The 12,978-nt window shown below is 42.2% G+C and overlaps 1 protein-coding gene across 14 annotated transcripts; it reads left to right on the top strand.

Annotated features, from left to right (window-relative positions):
- Window positions 1-4,490: 4,490 nt before the first annotated feature.
- Window positions 4,491-12,504, top strand: LOC147905066 (uncharacterized). Of its 14 annotated transcripts, none has more exons than XM_087389886.1 (9): window positions 4,491-4,669; window positions 4,916-5,024; window positions 5,128-5,180; window positions 5,618-6,103; window positions 6,300-6,393; window positions 6,493-6,614; window positions 6,854-7,021; window positions 11,855-11,953; window positions 12,063-12,504. In XM_087389886.1, exons 4-9 carry the CDS (start codon window positions 5,639-5,641, stop codon window positions 12,144-12,146), a joined length of 1,032 nt encoding a protein of 343 aa, XP_087246012.1. In that variant the 5' UTR covers window positions 4,491-4,669; window positions 4,916-5,024; window positions 5,128-5,180; window positions 5,618-5,638; the 3' UTR covers window positions 12,147-12,504. The 14 variants fall into 14 exon arrangements, with proteins under 14 accessions (XP_087246012.1, XP_087246003.1, XP_087245987.1 ...); XM_087389877.1 differs by having other exon boundaries at window positions 4,491-4,776; XM_087389861.1 differs by having other exon boundaries at window positions 4,491-4,776; window positions 4,916-5,180.
- Window positions 12,505-12,978: the final 474 nt, after the last annotated feature.

Raw genomic sequence — 12,978 nt, 5'->3', positions numbered from 1 at the left:
TGGAGGTTGAATGAATAGGAAACTTAGATTGAAATCAAAAAGGCAATTTTCTAATACTCACAAAGCACCACTTGATAATTGAAGAAGCAAGAAGTACACTAAACAAGCCAATAAGAAGAAAAAACATATGATTTTAAATGAAGGTGAGTGATCAAAATGGTTGCGTGTTTCTATGAACCATTTAAAGTAATTAAGAAAATCAATGACCTTGCATATAGCCTTCAACTACCAAATTGTTGGAAATTTCATAACGTCTCACATCAGTCCTAAGAAACCTTTCAAGGAACCTCTACCTACAAATCTTGTCTATGAAGAGGTCCCATTGATTGTTGATGAAGAAGAAATACTTAAACCTAAATGGATCATCAATAAATCACAACCTAAAAAGTAAAATTTTGTCAAATGTTTGCTCATAAGAACCATTCGAGAGATGATGCTTAGTGGATGCCTTAATGATTCTTTTGAGCTTGTCCAAACCTCATCAGTTTCCTATAATCAAATACGTAACTGAGGTCAAGTGCAATCCAAGCAAGAAGTATTTTCTTGTTGTTGACTATGGCAAAGTATAGCATAGACCCGCATCGACAGGGGTTCTAGTGGATGCTTTGCATGGTTAGTTTGGCATAGTGGAATGAGGGTGTTAACCAATGCTCAAGATGAAATGGAGTTGTGTTCATGGTTGTTCAAAATGGAGTTGTGTTCATGGTTGTTCAGAAGTCTCACCAATATCAAAGCTACGTAACAAGGAGATCACCAATTTGAAAGGAATGTACAACGAATTTCTTTACAAGGCGATGAATCTAAAAGGAAGAAGAAAGCTATCTTTCACGATGTGGACGTCGAAGAGAAAGAAGACAACGGTTCGGTTGTAAAAAAAAGACACCAAGATAGAGAAAGAGGAGCTAAAAAAGATTCTGAAAGAAATGGGCAAAGTGGATGGTCGTATAATGCATGAGTGTCAGTTAAGAAAGTATTCCCAATATATGCAATTGTTTAGGGTCCATGACTGAAGAATGGTGGTTAAACAAACACAAAAGAACCACAGAAGACATATCAAAGGACACCAATTTAACATTTTCTTCGGCAGGAAAAAAGGTCACAAGCGAATATTGATTGTGGAGGAAGCAACTAGACATGCTACAGAGAGCATGTGACCAGAATGATCATGCACCAGGTGCAAGAGTGGCGTTGGTAGAAGTAGAAGCGAAGTTGATTACAGGGTCACAAGGGACAAAGGACTAGGCAATCAAAAGAAGTCGATTGAGCTAGGGATTTATTGAGAAAAAGAAAAGAAGAGTACCCACAGTCTGCCCCCTTTTCCCTTCTGCATCAGTCCCTTACCACGTGGTTCATAGCTCAATGCTCCAACCTTCTCACTCTCCGTGAACCTCCCACCTCCACCTCCGAAGCTCTAGAATGCATCCCCAAACCTCCCTATACCTGCCACATGGCAGGTTTGGGAATAGTAGCCGTAAGGAATATAAGAGATATCTCCCTCACTCCTTGAATTTGAAGGCTGCAAACTCCCCTCAAAGGGATCTTTGCCCTTCCCCGAGGGGAAAGAGAGAAATGAACCTTCAAAAAAAAGTGTTTTAGTGCCCTTAAAAAATGATGGGGCTAGATGAAGCAAAAATAGCCCCATGTTGAGATAAGCGAACCCCCAATCCCTCAGGCAATGAATCGAGGCACAGAGGAACTAGAATGCAGCCACACATTGAACCATGAAATCAGAGAGCAAAGATGAAGCAAAAGGCATTCCAGTGGAGAGAAATCAAATTAGTATGGCATAGGAGAAATCGAATGTGATGATTTCTGTAAGGCAACTACTAAAACTCACTCCCTACTGCATGAAGGTTTTCCAAAATCCCACAATCAATCAATGGACTTACAGTAGTAGAGTTGTTGACCCTATAGGAGTGGAATTGATGAAACAAAGATTTGGGACAAAGAAGAAGATTCAGAATCACAGGATGAACGAAGTCCTCATTGATGGAAACTCCGGGCAACATCATCTCAGAGGAGGTCCAATAGCAGCTCAAGTTGAGGCCATCACCTTTCAAGGATTGTATGGAATATTAGAAGTTGGTAATGCCAAAACGTATGATCAACAATGGTGTGCATAAAGATTAGTGGTACTTACTTCATGGTTGCATTCATCGCCGTAAAAGTGAAAATGAGTAGGAAACATTGTGTTGTTAGGAAGGTCATGGGTGAAGGGAGCCAAATGGTGCATGATTAGGGAGGTGATATACTCACCATTGCAGTCGATGTATGGGAAAGAGGTGTGAATACCAATGGCAAAGACACCATCCTAAAGGTATGCAAGCTTGAGTACCTAGAAGTGGAGGCATATGCCTTGATTATAGAAGATAAGCAACTCGCGCACAATATTGTGCCGATATCCACCGTTGATGCCATGAGTGTAGCGACAAAAATGCCAACGGATGACAAAGAGCTACAGATGCCTTTCCAAGGGGATTCACTGATAGGTAGAGGGTCATGTCTGTGTATTGAATCAATGGAATCAGTGGTAGTAGCCGAACTAGGAAATTAGTGTGGGTCTGCTGAGCGAGTTCTTAGAGGGAGCCCAAGGACTCTTTCTAGAGTACAAATATGTATCCGCATAGGAAAACATAGACTTGAAGATATATCGTCGAATCCTACACCGTGTCCCTTTGATCTCGGATGCAAAGTCAAATGGACCCCAACTATGCCACATTGGTGAAGGCTGCCTTTATCGAGAGGATTGGGCCTTCATGGGGTAAATAGCTCATAGCAGAAGCTCTATACCCAAGATGGAATGGGGGCACCTTGGGTTCGAACTTCCTAAAGCCCCATGTGGCTCTACATGTGTTGCGATTGGCTTGATAAAGTGACTTTTGGGGCGCTACTTTAGGTTGATTCTGCTTGTTTATGTGATACACAAGGTGATGGAATGATGAATAGAAGCTTGAAGTCCTTGAGGGAGTAATGGCTTTGAGGGGCTTTCATTGCAAGTACTTGGATTTAGATGTTTCGTGCGAGGAGGAGGGCTTAGCCTTGTTTGCTGGGCTACAAAATGCTCACATTTAGAGGCATTGTTGGTGGTTGTGCACTTGAGATTAGGAGTCCAGGGGATGAGATGTGAGCTAAGCAAGGCTCTCAAGGGCCTTGTAAGGCTCCATGGAGCTTACTAGAAGGGCTAGTTACCTAAGGGCCGCACTACTCATGTCCTAACTGAAAGAGTTACCTAGAATCATAGGCTCTAATCGAGCTCAAAGGGTGAGGTATGGGCATTGATGATAAAGTACACAAAGAAGATCGTGTCTCTTGAAGACTATGTCGATTGAGATCTCTTAGCCTCCACGTTTTTTTTAAATTCCTCTTTTTCAATATATTTTCTTTCCCTCAAAATCTCAACATAGTACCTTAAGCGATGCCAAATCACAAGGCAATGCACATAATTTAAGTGATGCTAAATCTCAAGGCAATGCACATAATTTAAGCATGCTCAAGCAATGCTAAAATCACAAGGCCATACATAGAAACCTTCAAGACATGAAGAGATGCCTCAAGGGGAGGGCTTGTGCCTTAACAAAAGCAAGGGGTGGCAAGAGGAAACTCACATAGAGACGTCAATATTGATACCATAATGAGAAAATGGGATTGCGCGGGATATATGCATGCTTACGCAAGATGACTAACTGTTACTACATTGAAATGAAGAAAAAGATGAATATCTCACTGCATCTTGGCCAGAGGATTAGTAGAAGACGTTTAGTCTTTTAGATATGATCTTCTCTGATTGTGAAAACTTTCCCTTGATTTGTCCTCATCCTCGCAATTGTTGCCCAATCCAAGGGATTTAAGTCAAAGCCCCTCCTTAGTTCGTGCAGCATGTTCACCTCAGATCTCCAAAAATAGTCGTCCACAATAGGCTTGATGTCCTCTATGTTTAATGCATCGTCGTCATTTACGAGCCTTCTCATTTTCATCAACAGATAACCTACCAACACCCTCAACCGATGGTGTTTGCTGTTGTATAGCATCTGCCTAAGTTTCCTCTGACAAGGAGGTCGAAAACATATCGGCGTTCCTCAAAATAATTTTGTTGAAAGCGTATGACGATGAGTTGCTTGAGGCTGGCAAGGGGCCTGGGAAGAGTCCCTGTAAGAGAATTCCAAGACAAGTCTAGATAGGTGAGGTAGTTACATAGAGTTGCTTGGAGTACCATTTCTTTGAATTGATGTTATTGGTAGATGCACTTGTAATGAGGACATACACATGTGCGAAATCCATCCTTTCCATAGAGTTAGATTCAATTGGGTCTGCATTGAGTCGACCTCCAATCTTTAACTGGAGATACATATGAAGCACACGATTTCTGACCATATCCGATCTCGGGCCTCCTGACCTCGTAGCCATTCTATGGCAGTAGCAATATCTTTGGCTATGCATTCCTGGCCAAACTAAAAATAATCTTCATATAACTGCTGTAATTTTGGGCGATTCCCTTAGTCACATTAATCGAGCATCGCTGCCCCCCACAAATTAATTAATAAGGGAGTTTTTCTCGCTATTTGGTGCCTATACGAATTTGGATGCTGAACTTGAGATTTTAGGTAATGTGTCAATCTACGAAGAATCTTGGCAGATTCGTATCTCAAAGATTCACCGACCGTTCCCTTTGGTTCGTAGAGTCATTGCCGCCACTTTCAGCGCAACGCATTATATGTGTCTGCTCTATTGGTCGATAATCGGGGTCGCAGCGATCACCTGTTGTTTTAAGGCCTTTTTGTGAGTCTTGAGAGCTTCTTGAAAAATTTCAAGAGGAAAAATAAAGCATCGCGCTTGACGTTTTGAAACTGGAGTGTTGCACTGATTGGTAATTATCAGACTCTTTCAATGATGACGAAATGGATTTGGGCAATCGCAGAAGACATCTGTGCCATATGTTGTCCTTGCTGAGGGTTGCTTTGTTTGAATTTCAACCTGCGTCCGAGATGTTTTGCTCGTCTTCAAATATCAAGCATACTTCTGATTGGGTCGGTTATTCCCGCGCCTATTTAATAAATTTATGGTAGCAAGATCGGGGGGAGTCTTGTAGGACGTGAGCTCATTAACTCTTTTCTAAGGCCTGGCTTTCAGGCGTTTAGACCGTGAGCCGAGAATGCTGGGAAGCGCCCTGGAGGACAACTTGGGTATTCTTTCTTAATCAAAAGTCACCATTTTTAACAAAAAATCTCTCTCTCTCTCTCTCTCTCTCTCTCAACATGGACACACAAATGCTATGGGCACATACATCTCCCTAGTCATGGTGACTGGAGTAAAGCTCCTTGAGCAACTTCATGGCATCACACACACCAGCAACCACTTGGGTTGTGCTCATAGTAGGTTTTGGTATCTTTGTACTGCTATGTATTGGTCCTATAGGCTCTGTTCGTATGTTAATACGATGATTATCATCATAATCTCTCTCTCTCTCTCATGCTTATTGATTAAAGGTATTTGAACTTTGTTTTCCCGTAATTTTTAAAACAAGATAAATTTTTGGTAGTTATATGAAGAGGTACAGGGGTTTGTGCACACCTTTGTGGAGCTCATTTCATACTTATCTGTAAGGTAATTGCATGCCTAGGATAAATTGACCTGCGAACCTATGCTAAGACTGGAGAAGGTGCACGTGGTTGGAAGGCAAAGGAACTTGTCACAAGCAGTCTTTCTGTTTGTTCAATCTGTACCCCTATTTTGTGTCAGTCACTCTGGTTATGGCTTTTTAAGATGCATTTTTTGTTCAGGCAAGCTGCATGTCATGGAATCCGTTGATGGACTATCTGATGCAGACTACATGGAAGCCCAGCTCCTTACAGATCCGGTGGCTCAGCCAGAGTATGAAGAAAGTATCGGGGGTGGAAAAGTCTTGTACAGGGCAACATTTGAAGATTTGGAGAGAGAATTTCTGAACTACGAAACCGTACAGTGGATTCTTATTTCTCTGCTTTTGATCCTGGCTTGGGGAGTGGGAATCATTTTGCTGCTGTATACACCCGTAAGAAGATACATAATGCATCAGGATTTTCGATCTCGCAAGCTGTATGTGACCTCTGATGCAATAGTCTACAAGGTGAGTTGAATGGACATAGTTCTGAGTGCACAGATGTTTTGCTGCTGCCGTTGCAGGATGTCGCAATTCACTTTACTTGAACAAGTGTCTGTATCAATTTCTTTAAATCCCTCTTCCATCTCCCCCCCCCCCCCCCCCCCCTCTTCTGACATCATTCGCAGGTCACTACAACAAGCCTTCTTACTGGATTGGGCAGGTAACAAGGCCGTTCTTTTTACCATGGTTGGGGGTTTCTAAAATGGAGAAGTGCATCTTTTTAGCACTGATCACAGATATAGTTGTTGAACAAGGTATCTGCAGTTAATTATCTGCGTGCATCATTGGGCCCAGTTTCAATTTTGTTTTCTAGATGCTTTTCATGTGGCCATCTCTTTATTTCTTGACCACAGGTTGCTTGCAATCTCTTTTTGGTTTGCATTCTATAAGAATTGAGACCCTTGGCCAAGGTAGACCATTAGCAGCATACAATATTCATATCTGTGGCATTACTAATCCAAGACAGTTCAGAAAGGTTAGTTGATTTCTATGTGCTTGTTTTGCGGAGAAGCTTTTGTGCATCTGTTGTATGCTGCATGTGACAAGCATATCCACTCTTTTATCTGGCAGTACTTAATACTTGCCCCTGCTCTCTCTGTTCTAAAGAGAACCTGAAAGCAAGCCCTATACAGTGAATATAAATAATTAATTCCCTGTAACTTCTATCTATTTAATTCATGCTGACCCGCTTGTGTCAAACTCTCCTTTATGCAGGTGGTGCTCACTGCAGCTACAACATCTAAGCAGTATGGATCTTTGTCAATGAGTAGCCCAAAGCATGAAGGCACAGTCATACTTGGTCTACCAAGGCTCAATTCTGAGAGTGGCAGCCTTGCACGGTCACCTCTTGTACCAAGGGTCATGACAGACACACCTTGGCAAGTAAGCTTCATGCTTTTGCCTGATTGTTCTTCAGTATTGCTGCATCAGATAATTCAGTGTAAATGTAGTTTTTGGTTCTTTGGAAATATCTGGAGTGATGTTATTGTTTTAAGTGCATTTTTGGAGACAGTTTGCCATGGTAAAGGCTAGTTAATTTTACAATTTCCTCATACAGTTTGAAGTGGTTAGAAGCTTTTCTTAGCTATCGCTTTCCTTCTATGTGCTCCTAAACTTCAAGGGTTCTAAAGTGAGGTTCAATATTTGCAACTGTGTTGCTGTCATTTTGAACGATTATCCTTTTTTTTCCTGGTTTTCGCCCTCATTGTTACCTCATATATTGCAATTAGATTTTGAATGCAGGTCCCGTACCTCCAGGCTTCTATATCCTCAGTCAGTAAATCCAGCCTGGTGGCTGCTACTTACTGGCATTTGGCCACGCTGATGCTTGAAGCATTGCTAAGGCAAGTTTGTTTGTCACACACCTCAATCTAGTAACTTGTGCTCATGTGTAGGCTTGCAAGTCACATGTGGAATCTGGGCCTTCATCTCTGTTGTTCACAAATCATCGTAAGAGTAGGGCGATGTCCCTGATGCGCCTATGGTTGCCTTGGACGTCTTTTACTGTGTGATGTTTGTGTTGTGCTGGAGAGTTACAATAGTCAATTGTCTTCAGCTAGTGGATCGTTTTTTATGATCCCTTCGGCCTTAGCTTCGAAAAAAAGCCTGACTATGTAAACGCATCATCTTAAACTTCCCAGTGCAGTGTCGTGCAAGAAAGCAACCAACAACAAACCGATTGGTTATTTAACCTGGTCCCTGGTCCGTTCCTTTTGAATGTGCCTGAAACTAATAAAGCAACCAAGACCATATCAGAGGGAGCTAGTGACTTCACCTCCCAACCATAGGCTTAGAACGTCAAGACATTTGCTGTTCTTCAGCCTGTTTGAGGCAGCAGCTATGTGAGATGTTCTTTGTTCATCTTCATCTTCATGTATAGAAGCCGTGAGTTATTTGCTTCTGCTTTTATGCATATGTGCATGGTGAATCTCTCACCCTGTATGAAAGCCAAGCTTGTTACAGAAAGGTCCTGAGAAAGGAGTCTACAAGAAGCTAAGAGTAGTCGCCTCGACTCCAAGTGTCACTCTCAAGGCAGGCCACCACTTGTACCCTAGTTGGGTCTGTGGTTGCTGTCCAAGAAGACCAACTGCATCAAGGTGGGCAGCAACCCCTTGCAACCTCTCCTCGAGGTATACACAGTCTTTTGGACAGGAAGAGGTTCTTTCAGTTGCTGCTTTTTGCACAGTAGTTAGTTCTGTTCATCTATTTCAGTAAGCTAAGGACCCTGAGATGGCACCTTCCCATCCCCAACTTTGGGGAGCTAAAAGTTGATGGACCTAACCTCCCTTTGTGAAAGGTCTTGACATCTTGAAGATTTTGGACATTAATGGTTGGAAACAATGTTAAGCCCAGGCAATGGGGACACCTAGCACAGCTATACCTCCGGCTCCAGCGCACTTGAAGATGGGAAGAGAAGAATGCAGACACATATGCCATACTTATACAAATAACCAAGGATAACATCATTCCTTGATCTCGATCACTTCTAGTGCACATGAATCATTGGTTCTTCTCAAACAACGTTATGGGACATGTAATTTAACGAGGAGCCTGAACCTCCAGAACCAATTTACTCCCTGAAGATGGGAGGCGGGGAAGAGGCAGAGGAGTTTTTGATGAAGATCAAGGCTTTGAGGGATTATTTGGCCTCAGTCAGTGAGCACCTTGATTCTAAGACCTTGGAAAAGCTTGTTCTAAGCATACTACCCTGCACATACCAAGGCTTTGTCTTTGCCAGTGGGCATCCTGATCGCATTGAAGGAGATCAGACACACGACGCTTAAGGAAAAAATACGGATGAAGATGTATGACAATATTTGACACTGGCAAGGCATTCAACCCCCAGTCAAAGCCAAAGGCAAAGGAATGCTAGGATCTCCAAAGGAGGATGATTGTGAAAAGGAAGGACCTTAAGAAGAAGGTGTAGCGTAAAGAGAGAATTCATGAGACTACACAACCAAAATGCCCTACAATAGACATCTATTTTAAAATCCAAACCTACCCTAATGTGAGTGACATGGGTGAGGATGACACAGTGTAAGATGGGATAAAGAGGGTATGTTTAGGGCTGCCATGTGGGCAGCAGATTGGTTGCCACTTCAGCAAGCATAGACATCCGTGTTAAAAAACAGAGTGGGGGGCTGCATGTAGTCCAGTCAAGAGGCCCATGGGTATGCTCAAATGACGGGGGCATGGCGGCACACAGGTACAGCAGGTATAAAGGGTATTGCAGGTGCTACGGTTACTGGAGCAGCAGGTACAGCAGGCATAACCGGTCCGGAAGGTCTGCAACAGATCAGCAGTACAGCAGCAGGTGAGAGAGAGAGAGAGAGAGAGAGAGAGCATTTTGGAGTTCCTTCACTTCAGTGTGTTGCTCTCAGATGTATTTCACGTACCGAAGGGCATTTCTATGAGATAACTAGTTATTTTACCTATTAGAAGCTCCGGTGAGAATTGGAAACTCCCATTTTCAATGATCACTGAGCTGCATTGCCATTGCAAAGAATCCCCTTGTTCATGCTTGCTATTGATTTGCAGAAGGATTGATGGCTCTTGTTGAAATCTAAGAGGAATTTAGATAGATCAATACAAGATTGCCCTTCAATCCAAAATGGATAGTTTTCTTTTAATGGAAATGTGTACATTCTAAAATTTAGGGACATCTTATAAAAGATTATCTATCTAACTGGCGTGTTAATTGTTTGAGCACTCTTGGAATATGGCTTTTGGCATTGAAGAAAGGTCAAGTTTGAACACCACCCGGTGCCACAAAGATGGTCCAAGCTAGGTAACAAATCGGTGTATGGTCTGTGATGGTATGGGATACGGTAGGTAGTACCTAGAGATGGTACCTAGAGATACCTTAAGTAGTACCTAGAGGTCTAGGAAGCTTTGCTCTCCTTCCTAGGTTGTCATTTTAGCAAGTAAGCTTGCATGAACCATTGGCTGACGGTAGAAAAAAGTTTTAACCAAGCAACAAATATTTGAGAGTTTCCCTCTAAGGAGAACCGTGAGATGTAGGTATTCAGGGAATCGACCTTCTTGGTTATGTCCCCATACATACGAACCACTGCTGGTACATACTTGACAAAGATTTTGCACATCAGTTAGATGAAAAAAGGATCAGGCCTCTAGCTTACCTCCCTGACATAGACCTGAAAATTGTTGTCACCCCAGGCTGAAGGTCCAGGTCACCATTTGGAGCTGCAGGAAGCCATGACTTCCGATACCACCATGATATACCTCCAAGGGTGGTGAAACCAATGCTTGCTTGGGAGAGGTGCGTTAAAGTCAACATCGTCGGCTTTCAGGTCCCAGTGGATCTGCTAACTCGTCCACTGAGTCTGAAGTAGGCCAAGGTTGTGAAGAGACTGCCTGTGGTAGCAGACACTCTCAGTGACACTTCAGAACCTCATTGCTACTCACAATATCAAGGCAGAACGATGTTGAAACTCTGATACCAATGTTACAGACATGATCTTGTTTCACAAGCCTGACTGACTGAGTGCAGAACTGTGAAAGACTAACCTAATAGTGCCAGAGAATCCATATGCACATGTAAGGTAGTGTGTGATAGCTCAAATTGTTTGTAACTCGCCCCCCTTAGAGCATTTCTAATTAATTCAATTTATGCCAAAGGCTTGCAATGAGTACAACTACAGGTGAAGGCCAACTGTTGCAGTCCCACCTGGACTGCTTGTATAGCTATCCTATGTGGACTGTCTGCATGGACTGCTGCTGTCTTGCAGGTGCGCCTGCAGTTTGGCTGCCCCAGGAAGCTTGTGGGTTGTAGGTGCCCGTGAAACAGACGGATGGATGGACACAGGCGCACTTCCATACATTGATGTGCGATTGTGTGTGTATCTGAGTGAGATTTTTTCCAGGCACTTTCAAATGACAGTGTTTGATATACATGTGCAAACATTTGGGACAAGATCCAAATGTTCCGGAATTTCTTGTGTCAAAATATACACTTATTACGCATTATATGAAATCAAACATATCAATAACACTTCTAAAACTTTAAAATTTGTTTTAAATCATGGTTATATAAAATTGGTATTATGAATAATGAGTTAAAGAGCTGTCAACAAGGACAATCTAAAAGCTCAAAGACTTATGAACAGAGTCAGCAATGATAAAACATCATTGATGAATCCATAACTAGTTGCTAGTAGCTAGTAAGTAGCAACTAGTGCCTGATAACAACATAGCAAATGACCAAATTAAAGATATACTCTATAGCAGTGACTATCTTACACTAGTGGCTAGTAACAATGATCAGTCTAAGCTTTTCTTTATTGCAGGGAGCAGGTCGTGGTTGGAGCAAATTGACCATTTGTAAATGTTCAGATAGGATCCAAACAAGTTCATTTGCAATAGAGTCCATGGGTGTCAACGCGTGGGTGAGTGTGGGGATGCGGTTTCTGTGTGGGTGTGGGGATGGGTGCAAGTGGGTGTAGTAGGTGGGATGCAGTGGGTGGGTGCTTCTTGTTTTTTAAGCTTTTCAGAAAGCATCATTATTATTTCCATCTCTTATATGAAAGCTACCATTTGCCTCCCTTCCAACATAAGTTGAAATTCCAAAGGTTGAGTAAGGGAATGTCCTGTTATTGCTATGAACAGTTAACAACAAGAACATTAATGCCTTTGTGCTTATGCATTTATTGTTGAGGATCTAACTCTTATGAGTTTCCTAATCTATGTTTTAACTAGGTATTTTCCTCACATATGGGGAGTGCACCTGAATCTTACACCTCTCTCTCTACAGAAAGATTGTTAAGGAAGCTTGATGATCTTGGAAATTCAGTGAAGGTACACAGTATCATTTTCCTAACAAAAAAAATGCATCCTTAAGCATCCAATTTGACGATACTAGTGTGTGTTGAAGTGGGATTTAATGTTGATTCATTTCTCCTTGCAGAGAATTCAAACAATGCTGGAGGGTCAGCAGTCACAGATGTTTGTAACGCGCCCGAATGTATCAGAGATTGAGAATCAAGTTTGAGACTCTTCTGCAAGAGCAGTTAGTTATTTCTTGGTCATTGTTTCAGCCCACATAATTTCAAAGTTTAGTGTTGTGTTATTTGCTGTACATACAAAAAGGCAGGAGTCCTATTCAAAAGTTAAAAGAAAATGTTGTCATGGCATGGTACCCATCATTGTAACGGATGTTGGAATTATGTGTGGCATGCTCGAACTTTTGGCCACAAGAGCAAAATGCCAGTGGTCAGGCCACTCGCCTTTGTTTTTGCTGCACAGAAAACTCTTGCCAGCCTTCTGGAAAAGCCTTAATTAATTGAGGCTCATAATTTCTTTGCGGGTCCGAGCCCATGGTAGTATTGTTTAAGGTTGAGTTAGGAAACGGTTTTGCTCATTATTCTATAACTGATTGCTTTCTTTGAAGCAAAAACAAATTGGAATGATGTCTTGAGTGTTGGTTTGTGCTTCAGGAACTACCTCGAATATAATAGAGCCAAATCACCAACCTTGAACTATGCCATCTCAAGTTTCCGTCATGCCAAGCTTTCTGCCTATCTTGCCACACTTGCTGGGCAAAGCTGCCTCTCTTTCAGTTCTTCTAAGTCCCTCAACCATTCAATTAGAGAGTCATCCAAGTTGTTTGTCTAACCTCCTTCATCACCCTGGTAGCTCCCATGTGAAATTTGCAAGGCATAATGGCTTCAAGGTCATACACCGACTGGAAAGGAGAATACCAGTGCTGGCCTTGTATGCTGTCCCATATGCAAACATAGCAACTGGAAGCAACACATCCTAAACTCCTAGACACAGAGGCATAGCTAATATGCTTGCTACATATGGTTGTGTTACTGCATTGT

Source organism: Dipteris shenzhenensis, chromosome 2 (assembly GCF_047967505.1).
Source record: "Dipteris shenzhenensis isolate YYH24624 ecotype China chromosome 2, Dip_SZ_1.0, whole genome shotgun sequence".
Classification (NCBI taxonomy): Eukaryota; Viridiplantae; Streptophyta; class Polypodiopsida; order Gleicheniales; family Dipteridaceae; genus Dipteris; species Dipteris shenzhenensis.
This window is presented reverse-complemented; position numbering and strand designations above follow the sequence as displayed.